This window comes from Martes martes, assembly GCF_963455335.1.
Source record: "Martes martes genome assembly, chromosome: 5".
NCBI lineage: Eukaryota > Metazoa > Chordata > Mammalia > Carnivora > Mustelidae > Martes > Martes martes.
Window position 1 is genome coordinate 130,318,838 of NC_137892.1, and position 20,948 is coordinate 130,339,785.

Sequence of the window (20,948 nt, forward strand, 5' to 3'; positions counted from 1 at the left end):
AAGAGCTAAAGCTTTGACTGAAAATGTAAATATACCAGACCTGATAGTTTTCATGGTATTTAATCCCTTTAACTGTACCTTGTGCCTGTTTCTCTTGGTCTTCCCAATGGTAGCCCAGACACTGGCACAGCTTTAGTACCCAGAAAATGTAGATGTCATTGTGCACACCAACTCAAGTTTCTGTAGTTGTATAAATAAAGTATCAATTACTGACTCTGAAATCTTGCCCAGTTCTTCTGTCTTTCCCTCAAGGAAAACTTGATCTCTTTCCTGGTATGCCGTAGGATTGCTCTTTTTATAGGTCTCTCATAGAACTTACAATATTTTTTTTTATTTTATTTTTGAAGATTTTATTTATTCGTTTGACAGACGGAGATCACAAGTAGGCAGAGAGGCAGGCAGAGAGAGGAAGGGAAGCAGGCTCCCTGCTGAGCAGAGAGCCGGACATGGGGCTCTATCCCAGGACCCTGAGATCATGACCTGAGCCGAAGGCAGAGGCTTTAACCCACTGAGCCACCCAGGCGTCCCGAACTTACAATATTTTAGAAAATACTATTGTTTATCTTTCCTAAACCTTCTTTTCTTGAGGACTGGGCTGTGTCTAATTCTCTTTCGTATGCTTCATGACAAGCCTAGGAAGCAGCATGTGTTTGTTGATAAATTGTGCTGTGAATAAAATACAACCTCAGGACCTTCTCAGCAAATGCTGTGCTTGAACTTCTTTAATAATAGTACTTTTTAAAATGGTTGACCAGTTTTTTTCCTCTTTTGGAAGCTCAGAGTATGTGCAATATATTATTTATGAACCTGTCTTAAACTTTCTCCTATCTTAAGTTCAAGTTTTCATTTTCCTATTAAGTTAGAAGTTCTGGAGGTCAGAATTTGTATATAATTTATGTTTGCATTTCTCAGAGTGTTTAGGACAATACCGACTATGTAGAAGGTAGCCAGTGCATATTTGTTGGAATTATTATAATGTAACCATCTGAAGAAAATATTTGGTACTAAATTTGACTTCTGCTTTCCAAATGCTTTTCTGCCTTTAGAGCATCTGAACTGACTTTCTTTTATATACTAGTGAGATCTTTCCAGGCCAAGGCAGAAAGAATTCAGAAATCACCTTTGAAATAGGCAATTTCGTAGCTCCTTTATCTATCTATCTATCTATCTATCTATCTATCTATTGTACGGAAAATCAGTCATTTACCACACTGGAAGGTTGGAGAAATGGCCCCTTTTTGAAAGGAAATCCAGGGCTGCATCTGGAGATCCAGTGGAAGTTCAAGGCAGACTTGTGAGCCCCAATTTGGGGCATTCCATCTGGTGCTCATCTTGGCCTCAGACCACTTTCTTAGGTGGCCGTGCTTGGCCTCACCTGTGGTCCCAGGCAGCTCCTCTGCATCCCAGCTTGCCCTGGCCCCACTGGGGCCTTCGGGAACATGTCCTCATCAGGGTCCTCTCCCGCTGCCTGGAGGAAATATTTGGCTATGGGGGGGGAATAGAGGTAGATGAACTATCATGTTTATTCTCTGGGAATGTAGGTAAACTCCCAATGGCGTCTAGGTTGAAAGGCAAAGAAACCAAAGACCAGCCACTGAGCCATACCTGTAGCCCTGTAGTCTACTCCCCTTACGAGCTTGGAACTTTCCTTGTGAAAATAATTTTGTTTTCATTTCAGATAGGCAACTGATAAGGGCGGGTGCCAAGTGTGGCTATGCTGCCCTACTGTGCTACTAAGTGTGGGAAAGTTTTATTTTAATATTGCTCTTAAATCCTTGATACGTTTATTTTAGGATTGAATATGTCGGAAGGAATATAAGCATGAAAATTGGTCGTGGGTTCAAAAGCAGTTGCACTCATTTCTTCCCTGCAAAATTTAGAACGTCCCTTATTTGGATGGGTTTCAGTTTCCTCTTAAATTTAGATAATGCTGCCAAGCCTTTGATTGTTAAAAGTATCAAATGAGACAATGTTTACAAAATACCTATTGTAAATGTTGCCTATACTTTATTGCTGTGATGCTGCTTTCCTTTTTAATACTCAGTGAAGTAAATTATTATATGAAGAAATCAGGATCTTGAACACACTCAAAAACTTCAATAAAATGTAAACATTTTGCAAACTTGGGCACGCAGTAATGTGCTTTGATACTGATTTTGAACCTTCCATCATACTCTCAAGCTGAAGCAATAATGCAAAAGATCTGTGGGGCTTTGGCAGCTTAGGGGTGAACAAAGAGGATAAGGGTTTGTTGGGATTTACAGAGTAACAAGAAACATAAGGAAGTGACCTATTTATTAGTGACAAGAAAGATAAACTGGACAATTAGAAAACACAAGCAGTGTGGTGGGAAGATTGTGGTAGTAACGAGGGAAGAATTATTCTGAAACTAAAACCTCCAGCTTGTTTAACCTTAAGTTAGGTATGTATTTAGACAGGGAACAATTCACTCACTCACCTCCTTCTTTTTAAAATTGCACAGTGGAGGGATGAAAGTATATCAGCAAATGGAAAGCCCTTATAAGCTGATAGTCTTTTTTTTTTTTTTTTTGCAATTACTTTGTATTTATTGTATTTATTCTTTTTTCTCTACAAATTTTTACTTCAATTGTAATTAGTTAACGTAGAGTGCAGTGTTGGTTTCAGGAGTAGAATTCAGTGATTCATCTCTTACGTATAATAATACCCCATACTCATCACAGCACCTGCCCTCCTTAAAACCCATCACCACCCATTTAGCCCATCCCCTGCTCCCCTCCCTCCATCATTCCTGTTTGTTCTCTGTGCATAAGAGTCTCTTATGATCTCATTTAATTGAGCTTCAAAATAAAAGTGTCTGTGTCAATGTCTGTGTCATAGGATTATCTATTGGTAAGATGCTAATATGGAGTTTCTTTTAGTCTGTCTTTGGAAATAGTTAAAATAAAACAGTTAAAATAAAATAAAAATAAAATAAAAATAAAGTGGTTTAAAAAATGGATGTCAATTTAATGAATTCAGCACTAGAATGAATGGCGCTAGAACACATTTTGGTTAACATGACCATGGACAATATTCTTACTTTCCTTAAAGGAATGAAGTGCTAAGGGTCATAGTGGAGAATAAAAATTTTAAAAAATCGCTTTATGGTAAATCAAACAAAAATACTAGGAAGTGAAAGAATAGTATTAGATTGGACTTTTTAAAGTGAAGCAGTAGGAGCTGTCTTACAGATTGTATACTCACCTTTTAAAATTAAGAATTTTTGTTTTATGGAAAATCTGTATGTCACCATAAAGATAGAAAACTGCAGCGTAGAACTACTTAATCTTCAGGGAGTTCTTTCACATTCTTTGCCTTTTAATTAAAGCTGTATGGATTTACAGAAATGATATTTCATGTGTGACAATTAGGAGTAAACAGCTGTTTTGATTCAATAGAATGAAAGTTCTGGCCTTCTGTGAAGTAAATTTGAATGACATAATGAAAATACCCTGAATGACGTCTTTCTTCCTGTTGTCTAAAACAAGAAAATTAGAATAGTTAAAAAATGTGCATCATAAAAAATTAAAAAAATTAAAAAATAAAATAAATATGCATCATAATTCTACCACTCACAGATAAATACAAAAGGCTTATACCAATTTAATTTCTAAACCATCTAAAGGAACAAATGGTCATTTAATTTTAAAAATCTTATAATGTGTAATAATTTCTCAACATAAATGTGATTAATTTGGATTTGATCACTGGGAAATCAGAAGTATATACTGTTTGCTAGGCAATTTAAGTATAGAGAAGATTGGCATATACTTTTGCTAGAAATAAGTGCAAGAGCAGTATTTTCAGACACTTATTAAATGGTATATCAAATTATTATTGACACCATATTTTGGTAAAATACTGTTCGATAGGAGGTGCTCTCAAATGCTGAACATCTTGCATGGAGAAATTAAGATAAGAGTTAGAGGCAGGGAGATGAACCCCAGCTGGGCTCTGGACCGAATAAAAGAGGATACTGGCATTTAAGTTGGCCATTGCAGTCACAGAAGGAAATATAGAAGTTGATTTTGGGTTTTGGGAGAAGGAAATCCCAGGCATTTTTTTGGCAGTAGAAAACACAAAGAGTCTGGAAAACAGTATTTTTAAAATTAGCTGAGGACTATGTATGTACAAAAAAAGATAAGCTTCAAGATATAGAATTGGGACACACTAGAGGATGTTGAATGATTACATCTCATTTTGTAAGCAATAGGGAAGTCTGGATATAAATAGAAAGTAATTTACTAAGGCAGGTAGAAACAGGAAAATTAGTAAGCAGAATAATGATATAATAAAAACTTCATAAAGAATGTTGGCAATGGAACAAAATGAAAAGCTGAATATGAAAGGTATTGTATTAGAAGGAATGTAAGGCTGGGCAAATGATCAAATGTCAGAACTGGGCTGATGGAATAGTCAGGGATAATTTTTAAGTTTTACGCCTAGTGGTTGGCTGAAAGAAAGAAACAATGAAAAGAAGAAGAGGAAGAAGCAGCAACAGCAGAAGCAGCAGCAGCAGCAGCTGCTATGCTATGCTGTGTTATAATAAATAGAAATAAAAATATCAGGAGAATTATTTTTGGGCCATAAGGTTAATTGGTTTGGATTTAACCCTGTTGAGATGACTCTTCTATTGGGACTAACGAGTGAGTATAGTTAGAAATGCATAACTCTGTCACAGAGATTAAGGCTAGTGATAGATTTGAGAATGACTTACATTAACATTTTAGTTATATTGACATATTATGTTCATATATTAGCATTTGGGTGTTGATGTGACTGGCGGAGAGAGTAATGGAGGGCTGAGAAGCTGAGTGAGATGATCACGTAGAAATGTCTCCTGTAATGGAGGAAGAAGAGGAGTCAGGTAAAGGTGGAGGAAAATACATTTCTGTTAATATATAAATATGAGTGAGGCACTATGAAAATGGAGAATCATAGAAACCAAAGGCTTAAGAGAATTTCAAGTAGGGGGAGTGAATAGTCAAAGTTGTAAAATGCTGTAAACAAGAGTAAATGGACCAATATAAGACCATTGATGTTGGCCCTGAGAAGATGAACACACAATGAAGTACAATTGCAGAAGAACAGGGAGGCAGAAAAACATGGTTGCTTTTGCCTGGAGTGGTATAGATCTTAATACCTTTGTAGGAGTTAAATTTGCATCCCATTAGCTCATTTTAATCAATAAGATTAGTTAAAATGTAATATAACTTCTACCCTTCTCATGTTTTCATTGGGTAAATTGCTATGTTTACTTAAAAACCTCTAAATGTCTTCAAATATGGTTTAACTTAGTTTTGTCTATAACTTAGGCTAAAGTTCCTACAGTTAGGATCTTAGCAAGGTTTTACTGTAGTAAGAAAACTAGTGTATTTTCACTTCAAATTGCCTATATTTGAATTGTCTGTGTTTTCTGATACCTTCACTCCACACTGCCCATAGACAATAAATATGGCCTTGCAGGACATTAAGACATTAGGACAGGTAACAGACCTGATCAAGAAAACGTCTTTGCAGAGCTTAGAAAAGGCATCCATAAGTCCTATAAAACATCAGCCCCAAGCTGAGTAGTCTATAGATAGTGAGGTTTGTAAGTCACGAAGGATGTCTGAGAAGCCCTCTGAGCGGAGTTCAGTTATTGGCTGCTTGAGATTTGATGCAGTGAATTGACACTGAGGTACTATGAAGAGGATGTAGCATTTACGAGAAGACACTTCATTTTTCAACAAATACATGCCCAAGAACGGATGAAGGGCAGTGGGAGTTACAGGCTTCAGTATTGGCTGCTTGAGATTTGATGCAGTGAATTGACACTGAGGTACTATAAAGAGGACGTAGCATTTATGAGAAGACACTTCATTTTTCAACAAATACATGCCCAAGAACAGATGAAGGGCAGTGGGAGTTACAGGCTTCTAGTTATGGGATGAGTGAGTCACAGGGATAAAAGCTACAGCTGAGGGAGTGTAGTCAGTGGTATTGTGCTAGCATTGTATGATGCCACTTGGTAGCTGTGCTTGTGGTGAACGTAGCAGAACAGATAGACTTGTCAAATCACTGTGTTGTATGCCTAAAACTAATGTAATGTTCTGTGTCAGCTATACTCAATTAAAAGAAAAGATGTGTATCTAATAGTCAAGCTCTTGGACTTTTGAAAATTAAATCAGCTTACGTAAAATTTGAAAACTAATTGCAAGGACTGTGTGTTTAATAAAAAGTAAATCCACTGGATATTTGTTTATTTATTTATATAGATTGATGAGCAATTTTGTTTACAAACATGCCCAACTTATGGTTCATATCTAAAAATACAATTTTTAGCAGCAAGTCTTAAGTGAATACTAGGACAGACAGGTTTGTTGCATAATTTGACTTCAACTGTAGGTAAAATAGTGGCCATGTGTAAATCTGGCATCATTTCAAGGATTTAACCAGAAGTTCTTTCTTCCATTCCACTTAACAAAAATATTTCATTGTAAAGGGGAAGAAGAGAATCTTTCATTCAATATTTAGACAGACAGATTTAATAGCAAGCACCTCCAGTAGCGAAACATGGTAGTTTTTAAATTTAAGGCTCTAAGTTAGAAATATTTGGCATCAGATTATTTCAACTAGTGCAGCTATTATAGGGAGGTAGGAAACCTGAAGGATCATGGGAATTCTTGTTAGGTCAGTGGGGGCTGTCTTGTTTACCACAAGTGGGTAGAAAGAAAGAAAGAAGCAAGATTGAATTTTCAGTTCCTCAGAGTTTAATATCATGGACCAATCTTTACAATGCTATTTTTTCTCTTCTAAAAACTCATGGGGAGAAATGGATTCTTAACATTAAAAAAAATTTGTCAAGAAAAGTAATTATTTTATTAGTAGTTAAAGTATAGTTATTAGTGATACATTAATTATAATTGAAAGGCTATTTTATTTTGTCTATTTCATCCACTTTCAGTCTAAGGCAAAAATGCTTAGATAATTACTGTAATTGTCAAGACTTGCTTCTTAGTGAGTGCCCTGTCTGCTTTCTTGGTTTGTTTTTTTGTTTTGTTTTGTTTTGGTTGTTGTTAAGATTTTATTTATTTATTTATTTGTGAGAGAGAGCGAGAGAGCGAGCGCACACAAGCAGGCAGAGTGAGAAGCAGGTCCCTGCTGAGCAAAGAGCCCCATGCAGGACTCGATCCCAGGACCCTGGGATCATGACCTGAACCAAAGGCAGCAGCTTAACTGACTGAGCCACCCAGGCGTCCTTGCTTTCCTGGTTTTTCAGAGAAACTTTCTGTATAACAGGTTCTGTACACTATTCTTTGCATACGTAATTGCCTGAAGTTTTCCGGCAGAGAAACTCAGAATAGTAGAAGAAAATTGAAGTTCATGGCAGTTAAATACCTTGACCAAGCCCATACAGCTAGTGGCACTGAGATTTGAACACCAGTCTGCCTTTAAAGTCCAACCAAGGTCCTATACAAATATTGTCTCTCTAAAGCAGGATGAATAGAAGAAGATGGATTTTATAATATGTGAAACCAAGTGTCAAATCCAAAACTGCTTCATTTTCTAGCTCTTTAACCTCAGAACATATTCCTAATCTCTGTTTCCTTTTTAATTTGTTACATTGTCTTCTATGTTATAAAAACCCTCAATTAGAAAAATCCAGAGTTATATAAAGGATAAGTTAAGAAATTATGTACTGCATTAATGACTCATCGTCTTATTAAACAGGATTTCTTTAAATATACCCACTGAAGTGTATGTTTCCATTAAAAATTTAATTAATACATCTTCTTAACATTTGTCATTCTAGATATTGTCTACATTACTGTAGAAGCTAAACATAATATAAAAGTACAGTTTTGAACTTCAAAAAACTTATATCCATGAGTACTGTATAGAATTACTGAATCACTGTATTGTACACCTGAAACTAATATAACATTGTATGTTAACTATACTGGAATTGAAATTAAAAGCTTAATAAAAATTTTATAAGAAGAATTTAAATCCAGGAATGATGGAGGAATCAAAAATAGATAATTAGTAACAAAAGGAAAACTAAAATAAGAAGCATGCTGAAAGTATATATTGCTCTGGGGGTGGCTAAAAAAAAAACAAACAAACTAAGAAACTCAGTATTAGAACAAGGCTCGAAGGGTAGGTAGAGTACTAATAGGAAAATGAATAATAGACTGGAAGAAACTACATTTCCTATACAATTACCTAGGTGAGCATGACGGCAAGGTAAGAGTAAGTTCTCTCTTGCTTAAGATACGATGTTCTTACATACAGTGGTTAAGAAGAGGCTGAGAAGGGAGGAGAAGGCTATATTATAAAGTGCCTTGAAAATCAGGCTGAGTTATTTTTACTTAATTAAGAGAGTCATAGACGTTTGTTGACCTGGCAAGTTATGTGTTAGGTAACATAACACTCTGGGACTGATGGGTAAAAATTGGTCAGATTCCATAGACAGGAGACTTGAGCTATCCTAAGCAAGAACTAGTTCTCCCCAAACTAGATACCTGGGAATAGAAATAGGAATGAATAGGAAAGACTATTCCATATTAACATGTGTAAGACTTAGATATTAAAAATTAAGAAAGAGTGAGCTTCAGTGTTCAAGAGACATTTTCAGAGCAAAGAGTCAAGAAAAGAAACTTGTGGGCAGGTAGGCAAGAGAGTCTCATGAGGTCAATTTTCAGGAACATATTCTTTGCTTAAAAAACAGAAGTTATATCATACTTTGAGAGTGGGTGACAACTGTATTTTCCTTGGCTAGATAAGGAATGAATCCATGTTAACTGAAGAAAGTGTTATATTATGCAAAGTCTATAACAAGATCTGTGTTTATGTCTGTAAAAGAGAGTCAGCGATACTTTAAAAGGAAATTATAAGATTTAATGGAGCTTTATATTGATAATGAGATTTCTGATGGCTTCAGACCATATTAAGTACCACTAATAAAAAGCTATGGTGTGATAAAAATTATTGCTCCTATAATGAATAAATGCCACTTTATCCTCTTCATTTCTTTTGAGTAAGAGGGATAGGATATTTTTTTTCATTAAAAAAATCTTCTGTCTTAATGAGAGAAATGGAAGGGTATCTGTAAAACTGAGTATTTTTTCAATGGGTTTCTGGCTGTCACTGCAGAATTGTTTTTCTTTTGGTATGGGAAGGTAAATGAATACTAAGTAGGCCACCAGCATTGTGTGCCACGATTTGTTATATGCTAGGATATATGATTTGCATATATTATTTCATTTAATCTGTAAAACTCTACACATTTGGTTCCATAATAATCTTCATTTTACAGACGAAAAAATTTAGGATTAGAGAATTTAAATAACTTGTCTCCAAATTAAACAGCTGGTAAGAATTTCTAGTTGAAGATAGTTGCAGTGGGAATTGTAAAGGGCAAATGGATGAATACAACTCACACGTAGGTGTTAGAACCAAACAGTCTTGGTGACTGATCCGAATGTGAGATTGAGTAGATTTAAGGCCAGGAGTTTTCTAGGATTGCTCCAGGGTTTCTGGCTTGCAAATAAAGTATAGAGTTGTTCCATTCCCTGGCATAGGGAATATGTGAGAAATCTATACAAGAAGGGAGATGAGTTTGAGCATATGCCTGCTGTGACGTGAGTGTGAGATTAGCTTGGGGCTAGATTCAATAGGCTGCTGATTAGAAGATTAGGAGGCTTAGAAGGCAGGAATGGACCAGAGGTGAAGCTTTTGGAGTCATCGGTTGTGAATTAGTCATAAATATATGTATGATACTGCTCAAAGAGCATGTGTAGAATAGAAGTAAAAAGGACTGTGTGTAACACCCAGGGGAACGGCATCCTTCAAGTGGAGGGCAGAGAGATGAGCTCACAGAAGAGACTGATAACAAGAGTGTCCAGAAAAGTGGAAATCCTCAGGGCACACATGGTTCCATTTTTATAGTTTAATGATGTCACTTTCTGTGAAATAGCTATTACAATATTGTATCTCCTCTACATCCCTCCTCTGTCCTTGGTGTATTAAATGGCACATTGTGTATTTCCATTAAAAGAGGAGGGGAATAAAAGAGAAAATATGTCATTGAAATTGACAGTGCATGATTATGATTGGCATGGGTATTTGTATATGTGTGCATAACTGTGTAGGTACGTTTTGACACAAAGACTGGTGAAATCTTCAAAATGAGAAACATTTGCTTTTTACATAATCCTGGGGGGGGCAGAGACAAGGAGAGAGAAGACCTATTATAGTTCTTTCTTACACAACTAGTTTATCCCAAGTCATTCATAACCAGGGATGATAGTAATTTTGAAAGGATTATGCAAATTGTACCCCAATTGGTCTAAGTAGAGGAAGTAATGTTAAATAAAGAGATCTTGGTTAACAGAAATTTCTGTCATAGAAATTTACATCATTGGGGCATTGGGTGCCTCAGTCCATTAAGTGTCTACTTTCAGCTCAGGTCATTGGATGGAGCCTAGCATTGGGCTCCCTGCTGAGCAGGAAGCCTGCTTCTCCCTCTCCCACTCCCCCTGCTTGTGTTCCCTTTCTTGCTGTCTCTCTATCAAAAAATAAATAAAATCTTAAAAAAAAAAGAATTATTTGGGAAAACAGTGGGAATATATTTAAAGTAGCTGTTCAATGAAACAGTGATAAAAATTTTTGGATAGATTCTAGTTTAAAATTTAGAGTGGTCTGTTCAGTTATTTTTAGCCTCAGAACAAAATTAGTTTTCTCACTTCAAACTAAAAAAGAAGAAAGCATAAATATTTGGAGTGCTATGAAGCCATGGGCTAGCCTGCAAATTTATGATTGACCTAATCTCAACTCAGAGATAATTTATAGTACCAATATTTTTAGCGTACCAATATTTTTAGTATTTTACTCTTTATTTTAATCGATGATTGATGGGTAATTGACATATAAAGTACTTCAAAGCATCTCTAAAGAATCTTCACAAAAAAAATTTTTTTTTTTGGTGTAAATCTGCTGGTCTGTTACGTCTCCTTTATTTCAGTCTATATTACATGTTAACATGGAGGAGGTTGTCTTTGCTTTTTTTTACTGGATAAATGGGGGATGTGTGTTCTTGAACTTATTTCAGTAACACTTTATATCAAATATTTTTAGAATTCTGTAAACACAATGATTTGCTTTAGAAATATATTAATTTTATTTAGATTTAAATTTATAACCATTGAAGGAGTTACCTTCATTATAAAACAAACATTTTGTTATTTTACACATTTATTTAACCATAAGTCAGTAATTTTTTTTTTTATGATGGGGAAAGAATGGTTATTGTCTGTGTCTTAAAATCTGATTTTTTTTATTTGTTGTAGGTTTTACTGGGATTTAATAATGCTTATAATGATGGTTGGAAACCTGGTCATCATACCAGTTGGAATCACATTCTTTACAGAACAAACAACAACACCATGGATTATTTTCAATGTGGCTTCAGATACAGTTTTCCTTTTGGACCTGATAATGAATTTTAGGACTGGTACTGTCAATGAAGACAGTTCTGAAATCATCCTGGACCCTAAAGTGATCAAGATGAATTATTTAAAAAGCTGGTTTGTGGTTGACTTCATCTCATCAATCCCAGTGGATTATATCTTCCTCATTGTAGAAAAAGGAATGGATTCAGAAGTTTACAAGACAGCCAGGGCACTTCGCATTGTGAGGTTTACAAAAATTCTCAGTCTCTTGCGTTTATTACGACTTTCAAGATTAATTAGATACATACATCAGTGGGAAGAGGTAAGACATATCTTTTACTTTTTTAAAGCCACTATAGCATGAGATTGCTAACTATACCTTTTAAGATGAACACCTGTGCTATGTTTAATGAGTTTTATGAAATTCAAGAAGAAAAATTCTATTTATTCCTTTTGGTGCATAAGTGATATATTTGTATCTTCAGAGATACGGTCATACTGGATTTGAATCAACTGAAAAAATAGTCATCATAAAATAATTTTTTTATGCCTATTAAGTTTCTTTTTAAAAACAAATCCACTTTAATCAACAAATATTTATCCTAATCAATGCAATCCCTCTTCTACCATGGGAAGTTTCTTTTGATTTAATATGAATATATCAATTGCCATCTTTGACAAAGATGTGTAGGCTCTGATTGCTAATCTGGTTTGTATCACTAGTTCTATGAGATAATCTGGTTTATGTTTCCTCTAATATTAAAATTTCAGAGAATTTGCATTTGAAGAAAACAGACTTTTAAAAAGTATTTCTAGTTGTATATGTAAAGACCGATTTTAGCATAATAATTTTGCCCACTGTTATCCTTTGCCTATAATTATTTCTTGTAATTTCTCCCTATTAATTCATTTCAAAACACTGAAAAATAGCATACTCAGGAGGGAAATTATTATGTAGAAAACACAAATAGTGCAATGAATAAATATAATGAATCTGGCCAATATTTTGCTGAAGAGGGCATCTGTTGTTCTTACAGTGTTGGTAGGGCCTGAAAGGGCTCAGCCAACTGGAGTTTCGAAAGATCTGAGTTAATGTACCATCACTGAGCAAAGGAGTTTATGTCCCTAATTCCAGAGACTGCTTCATAACCTTTTTGACTTTATTTTCCTTCTAAGTCTACTTTTTTAAGTTAATTATAACTTGAGTTTTATTGTTGCATAAAAATGAGGATCAAAGAGGCTTACAGTGTCAGACCTGGACTAATGAAAACAATATACTGGCAGTAGATTAATTATTGCTTTACCCACTGCAGAAATGCTTTTTAACATTTTTAGGAAGAATTATGTTTTAGAATTTAGGTTTAAACAAGTCCTAAAATGGAACTTCTGTGAACATTAGCTCTGCTTTCTGTGAGACTCTAGCAGTGTTTTGTGTGTGCTTGTCAGTGACATTTTAGTTCACAGGATTTCAGGAAATGACATGCAATAATAAAACACTGCGTAAGTTACTGCTGAAAGGCATAAAAATGGATCATTCTTAAAATATGGATATGGATTATATTCAAAATCGAATGAAGCACATTTGAGAGATTGGATTCATTTTGTAATATGTCTCTATAGAGCACATTCCACCTAAAACGTAATAAATGTTTGGTTCTTAAACTTTATTATACTGGTTTGAGATTAATATCAAGCCAAGGTGATTATTGATAATAATAGTTAATATTTATTGAGGGCTTATTATGTGTCAAATAATATATTCTATTCCTTACATGATTCATTCATTTTCCTAATAATTCTGGTAGCTTGCCCAGATTTACAGAGTTAGTAAAAACTGGAGCTGGGATTCTAACCTTGGCGATCTGACTTCAGACCAAATTCTCCTAATGACAGAACTGTATAGCTTCTCACTATAACATACACTCCACCGCTCTTAATACTCTCTTAATATTCTATATATTCCACCATATTTCGAAATTATAGGAAGCTTTTCTTAACAAAGATTGTGTCTATGCAATGTAAGAGTTGAACATTAACCTCTTAAAACATGGTCACAATTTTTTTTAAATAGTCTGTAAAAAGAAAAGTTATTGATATAAATAGCCAGGCAATTAAAAATATAGTGGGCAATGTGACTATTTTTCAATGTCTTGTAGTTTTAACCCAATTACCCTAGAGAATGGCAGCAGGATGAACAGATGGTATCCTATCAGATAAAGTGGCAGGCCATGCGGTCATAGAAGAGGACACTCCTTGCCCTCTGGTTCCTGGCAGCAGTTACAGTCACCTAGATCTGTGTAACATGATGGTTTTTCAGAGATGCCATGATATAATTCAGAATCATCGGCTCATTGCCATCATTACTATAAAATGCAATTTAATATGCACTCACAGAAATTTGGTAACCAAACCCACTGAAGCTAGAGTCGTGAGTTGGCAAGATCTTGCTTATAAATAAATGACCTTGATGATAAATGAACCACGAGCTCATTTAAGTGAAGAATGTTTTTTTGTTTATATGATATCCCTGTATAAAATCGCATATATCATGGATATTTAATGTCTGCTAGTAATATTGTTAAACAGGGAAGAAACTGTAATAATTAATCCAGAATTTAATACAAATTCATTAATTCATCACCTATATGATTCACACAGAAAGCACAGAGGAACTTGAATGGTTCCAAACTGGCAAATCTCTACCTGTGTTTTACAAATGCCCACCAGGATGTGTTTACTTGTAGAAAATACAACAAATAAGCCAGAAGACTTTGCTCTGTGAACATTTGGAATAAGACCGCAGAGGAAGATGTGAGTTCACCCACATGTCTTTGAGTTCTGAGTGTTTTAGTACCAAGCTGGCTAATGCTAAATTCAGCAAATTTGGGGAAGTAATGTGTGAAGTCTGGAAGCTGCCACTGTTCTAAATGAATCATTCCCAAGGAAAGTGGCTGCCTTCTATAGGAAACTGCTTCCATCTTCAATGATACTTTTTTTTTTTTTTTTCGGTCTGAATTAGTTCAACTGAAAAACAACAAGAAGTGCCAAAGCCAAATAAATTAGAGAAATATTGTGAATGAAATACAGAAACTTTAAAATTTAGTCCTTATGTTACTGTCATTACTAAAGTTGAATGTAGTGGCTAATGTAGAAAGAAAGAGGTGATTAGGCCAACTAATTTACGGAACATGTGGTATTAAAGAATCAGGAGAGAAGTTATTTTCACAAGGCAATTTTATAAAATCAATGGCTTTCAGGTGCAAAAAAATAGAGCTCTCTGATGCTATCCTGAAAATATGTGTATTGCCAGGTGAGGTGAAAATCTGTAGCAATTTGGATAAATCAGGCCAGGACATTCCTTTTCCTGTAATCTCCAGAAAACCAGATTGTATCTTTCCCATTCTTGTATTTTGGTTGAGGGGGAAAACAAAATAATTCCCTTAATTCATCATTGTTCTTCATGTTGTATTTCAAGTAAAGAGTAACTCAAGCCAGAGTGTTATTTTGTTACTTATCACAGGGGGAACTTATTCTCTGACCTAAAAGAAACAGTGAGGAAATCCCTGGAATTAAACATGGAATGTTAGTAACAATTTGGGACCATGGCAAGCCCTGAAGAGATAAAAGGTAGATTAAGAGGTTACTATATGGGAGATTATTCAGTTAGCAAAGGTGAAAAGTTCTAGGAACCTTAAATCCCTCAGCTGCTGATGTCAGTCATTTTATCAAAGAGGGATTATCAAAGATGATATTATTTGAGATTTAAGAAACATAATCGAATAGAGAAATGCTTCTCTATAATGGTTATCTTTTCGTAGGATTCAGTGTCACGTAAAGTGTGAATTCTTCATGAGCAATGTAAAAAAATGTGTGGGGAATGCATAATGCTTGTATAATAACTATGGCTTTGGATTACACACATAAGATATTTTATTTTGTATCCCTATCTCCTATCCCCTCAATCTTCCATGTATAGATTTTAGATATACCATAATTAACTAAATCCATCTTGAGGCAGGGAGAGGGCTTACGGTTCTGATCTTCATATATGTCTATAGCAATTCCAGATGAATAGTATGTACAGAACATTGAGCTGCTCTTCTAGCAATTAATATTAGATTTTTATGTTAGCTCAGAGATAGGTTTATATACAAATTATGTTTAACAACACAGCATTAATAAGGAAATTTATTCCACAGGGAGCTAATGCAGACTGTGGTTTCTGTCTTTGGTTAATTTTAGCGTTCTAATTGGATTAGATTAGAAACTCACTCTTGCTATAAATTGCCTATCTATAATTACACAATACATACTCTAACTACTTTCATTTTTTCAGAAAACGCATCAAATTCCAAGATTTGCCATAAGCAAACACCAGTGTTTTCCTAAACCTGCCCCTCACTCAAACTAAGAGAGGCTCTCTATAGCCCATCACATCAAATCTGTGTTTCTCCGCTGTGCCTCCAAGGTTCTCCAGCAAACCGTTCCCCCATTTCACTTCTGTCACTTTACATTTGTTCCCAACAACTCTCTCCCATTTGTTTTTTAGTTTTACAGTGCTTGCAGAGAATGAGTCTTTCTGCTTCTGTAAATTTGCATGTGCCACACCTCAGATTTGCAAAGTGTTTTCTTCTTTTCCATCACTCCTTTAAAAACGAGGCTCCAACTCATGTCCAGAAAATATTAAACATCAATGGACTGAGCTGTAGTGGTCCGTACCTTTACTTGGGGCAATTCTACCAGCTCTTCTCGCATTCGTTCATACTGACAGCTTTGTTGCTAATGCTTATTTATATGTGTTTTCCTTTTCTTTTGTTGGCTATAAACGTCCACAGAAAACAGTCAGTGTCAGCTTTGCCTTTGAATTTCCTTGTATGCTAGCACAGAGTTCTGAAAGGTTATCAGAGCATGCCTATCCCCTAAATACATGGCAATCCTCCATGTTCTAAATCCATTAAATAATTGCAAGGGAATATTCATTCTTCACTCCCAAGCAATTACTGAGTAGCTTCTATGTGCAGATGCTGCATGAGAGAATTCAAAGCAGATCCCAGCTTTGTAGGAAAAACAGACATGTGAGCAAATAATCACAGATGGTGTGGTAAGTGGCAGAATAAAGGAGGGAGCGAACAACACAGCTTTTTTTTGTACAAGAAGAGAGGTTCACAGAGACTTGAACTGGGTTTCAGAGCTGGAGACTGATTTACTAAGCTGAGCAAAATGGAGCAGGGAGGAGCATTTCACTAAGACCTGAGGGACAAGCAGCCCAGCACAGACAGTTCCGCATCTCCAGAATCTAGCTTGTGAAGGGAATGAGTTTGGAGGCGTAGACATGAATTTATGGTAATGATGAACTTAATAAGGTGTCACTGAGACATTTGAAGCTGGGGGGAGGGGTTACATATTAGAGTGGCACAGAATGAAGAGGGTTGGCGGTCACTGAGGAGAGACCTAATAATACCAGTCAGGAGACAGATATGTGACTCACCTGCTTTCTTATATATAGCCAGCGCCAAGCAGGGCACTGTTTGATTATCTAAAGGGAGATTTAACTTTGCCAACAATTCTTACCCTTGCAATGTTTGCACCGATAGTAAAATATGAGAAAATCTTATATCAAGTCTTTTTGTAATGTTTCATATTTAAATATCAATTATATTTGACATAATTAATATTGTCATAATAATATATTACTATGTTAGTATATATAACAATATATACCACGATTAATATTATTGATCCAATTATATTTGAGATTTGTATTTCACGCCTCCAACAACATGATGATGTGAAATGAACCCTATACTAGAAATTAGTGTATGTAGGACTTTATTCAAATTGTGCCTCTTATTTTCCGTGTAATCTGGTGAGGAGTCCTTAAAGTGACTTATTCATGCCTATAAACTTAACAGAACAGTTATGAAGTTCAAATGAAATAGGATGCATGGAAATTGTTTGAAACACTTAAATTGATGTATGCCCATTATATATATATGCATACATATATGTGTATATATATATAATATCTATATACTATTATATGTAAGATTCATGATATCATCTTTCTCAGATTAACATGTGTGCTGACACTAACATTATTACGTATGTGTGGTGAGTTGCTTAATATTTTCTGCAGGCAAATATTGATTCTGCTAAAGACCACTAGGTGTCCTCTATTGGTTGTGTTACTTCAGGGTTCTATATTAAAAAAAAAGAAACAAAATTATCTTTGGAAATTGTTCACTTACATTCTCTTAAACTCACCTAATTCCTTGTCTATTTATGTCTAGATAAAATAGTCTGTGGATATTCATATATGCAAAAATTACTTCTCTTTATGTAAACTTTCTCCTCAAGTTAAACAGAGTTTAAGTTCTTTCTCTAAGGAATTATTTTTATTCTGAGAGAATTGTTTTCAATTATCATAATACACACAGTATTTTTATGGTGGTATCTTAACAGATACCCTAAAGTTCTACAGTACAGTGTGATGAGTTCTATTTGGATATGAAATGTTGTTAGGTCGAGATAATGAAGTAGAGATTAACAAGGTGTGTGGGGGTCTATGTCTGTGTGGTTAGAAGTGAGATGTATAATTTTATGAATGCTCTTTGTTCAGTGCATCGCAGCAGATCCGTATAATTCTGATGCTTTGTTAAAAAAAATAAGATCATATCTGAAACATTCAGACCCCTATTTTAACATGAAAATAGTAGACTTTATTAATGTCCTGGTATTGACCCAATCTGTATTCCCATTTTGCATGTGTTTATACACTTCCATGGCTGTATATTGATAACAGCCAGACTCATATCCAAAGTTTCAAAATTATGTATCCCCTGTCTCAAAGTCTATGTGAATATGTGACACCTTTATAAAGACATCTCTTGATATCCTCAAGCTTGGTATATCCATTTCTCCTTCTCTCTTCTTTCCTTTTGCCTTTCTCCTTTTCTCATTTCTTTTTACTCAGTTTAAAATCTGAGAGGCATCCTTGACCCCTCTTTCTTTTTCAGTCTCTGTAGCTAACAGTAACCAGGTCCTGTTGGTTCTACTTCTTGAAGGTGCTTTGAATTCTCATACTCCTTCCCTGAATCTTCTCTAACATCATCCTAGTTTAAGCCAATACCAGTTATTACTCAATTTTTATATTTCTCACTTTTATAATAGACTAATTACTAGATTTAAAAATTCTCCCTTTTGGGGGTGCATGGGTGGCTAAGTCAGTTGAGTGTCTAATTCTTGATTTTGGCTCAGGTCATGGTCTTGGTCATGAGATCAAGCCCATGTGGGATTCCATGCTCAGGAGGGAGTCTGATTGAGATTCTTTCCCTCTCTCCATCCTTCTTCTTGTTCACACATGCTCTTTCTCTCTCTCTCAAATTAAATGAATAAATCTAAAAAAATAAAATAAAATAAAATAAAAATTCACCCTTCTTTTCCCAAGACCTCAAAAATGGTGTTTTTGAAGAGCAAATATTACTGTGTCATCTACCTGGTGAAAATATTTCTGATTTTTCATTACTATTAGGACAATTTCCAAAATTCAAGGTCCTTTGAAATCTGAGTCTTTTTCAACCTCAGCCTGGGAAACTTCCTTTCCCATTATTTTTAACTATGCTGAAATTTATATGCTATTTTAAGGCCTTTACATATGTTGTTCACTTTTCTTAGAACTTTGTTTCTTTGGCCATCCCCAGTTTTTCCATCCCGTTTTGTTCCTTTGACTTTGACTTTAACTTAAACTTCCTTGAGGTGGAATTAACTAATCCCGCAGGTAATGTTAATTCTATCTGTAATATCCTGGCATAGCCCTGGTGCTTTTGTTTTGTGACATTCATCACTTTTGTAATTTCTCTTAAACTGTACCTTTCCAACTATCTATTAAACTCCAGAAGGGGACAGATTATAAATTTCCTGTATATTTAACTCCTAGCAGAGTGTCTGGAAAATAATGGGGCACAAGAATACCTGCTAGATAAGTTAGATTATGCCCTCAAGGAAATTTCGGGTTAGTAGGAAAATCAAATATGTAAATAAACATATATGTAAAGTGATAAAGTATCTTGAATCCAATATTAGAGGCAATTATAGTATTGACAACAAAACAGAGAGAGATGCATTATGAGAGTGTGATAGGAGATAGAAAAGGGGTTCTAACTAAGGCATCTAGTCATGGCATTTTGAAAACTAACTTTGAAAGTGTGTGTCCTAAGTGGATAAGCCTGGGAAATATTCCAAGTGAATTTAGAAATCATTGACAAAATCAATCAAGTTCTTCATTTATAAATGGGGATGATAATAATTTTCTGCCCAATCTCATAGAATTGTTTTTGAAGCTGAAGTGAGGTGTTATTGTTGAACATACTTTGAAACTATTAAGTTTATAGAAATGTAAATTATTGGGGTGCCTGGGTGGCTCAGTGGGTTAAGCCTCTGCCTTCAGCTCAGGTCATGATCTCAGGGTCCTGGGATCGAGCCCCACATCGGGCTCTCTGCTCAGCAGGGAGCCTGCTTCCTCCTCTCTCTCTGCCTGCCTCTCTGTCTACTTGTGATCTCTCTGTCAAATAAATGAATAAAATCTTAAAAAAAAAAGAAATGTAAATTATTGCTATCACCAACGTTTCTATTAGTTTAAAATGTGAAAAATCTCAACAGAGAGTTCAACTGTTGGCCGTTTAATATGCTTGCTGCCTTTCCAAGCATTGGAAGTATTGTAAATGCTATTATGCATTTATTTCTGCCTGACATATACCAAGTAGAAAGTTGAAGTAGCAAATAAATCAGCAAATAATTTAGGACAAAATACATTCAGCTTCACATTTAACTGAAGTTTCTGGAAAGAAAATGTCTCAGTTTTTCCTTCCATTGTGCACTCATTTAAAACATGTATTATGGCTAACTGCTATTTTAGGCTCATCTACCTGCTTATAGAATGAAAATTGGGAATGCCACTGGTTTATGAGTATTGAACATCACACTTACGATGTGATTCTGGTTTAAACTTGAATTCTGGTTAAATTTTTCAGAGTGTTTCATAATAAACATGTGTTACTTTAATTATCTGGGTAATTATCTCAATTGAACAGGTCACTTTTATTTGTCATGTATACTGTGGCGCTCCTGTCTATAAACCAGAGAGGTGTGATGAAACATGACATAAATTAGAAAATGTTACAGTGACACCTGAGAATATTATATTATTATGAACAATGAAGTGAAATTAAACTCACTCTGAAGGGAATGTCAAATATATTTATCTAATCATAAAGGGAAAAAATGTGTTTGTTTTTTTTTACTTTTGTTAGATATAATTTACTTTAGATATAATGTCAAAGATTTTTTTATTAATCTGAAACATTTTAGGGAACAAAATTATGCTTGCCTTTGTCAAAAGAAGTAGTTATTAGCTATTTCATTGGGCAAAGCATAGTTATTGAAATATATTAGAAATTGTCACAGAAAGTCAAATTTTCTGAAGACACTTATAAC

General features: G+C 34.9%; 1 protein-coding gene across 1 annotated transcript in view; it reads left to right on the plus strand.

Moving 5' to 3' along the window:
* Positions 1-20,948, plus strand: part of HCN1 (hyperpolarization activated cyclic nucleotide gated potassium channel 1) — a gene marked incomplete at its 5' end in the record, with an annotated part of 390,251 nt that overhangs the window by 37,612 nt on the left and 331,691 nt on the right. Inside the window, one exon of the mRNA XM_080804646.1 lies at positions 11,355-11,778. Coding sequence (XP_080660772.1) covers positions 11,355-11,778 — 424 coding nt within the window. The remainder of the gene's footprint in view (positions 1-11,354; positions 11,779-20,948) is intronic.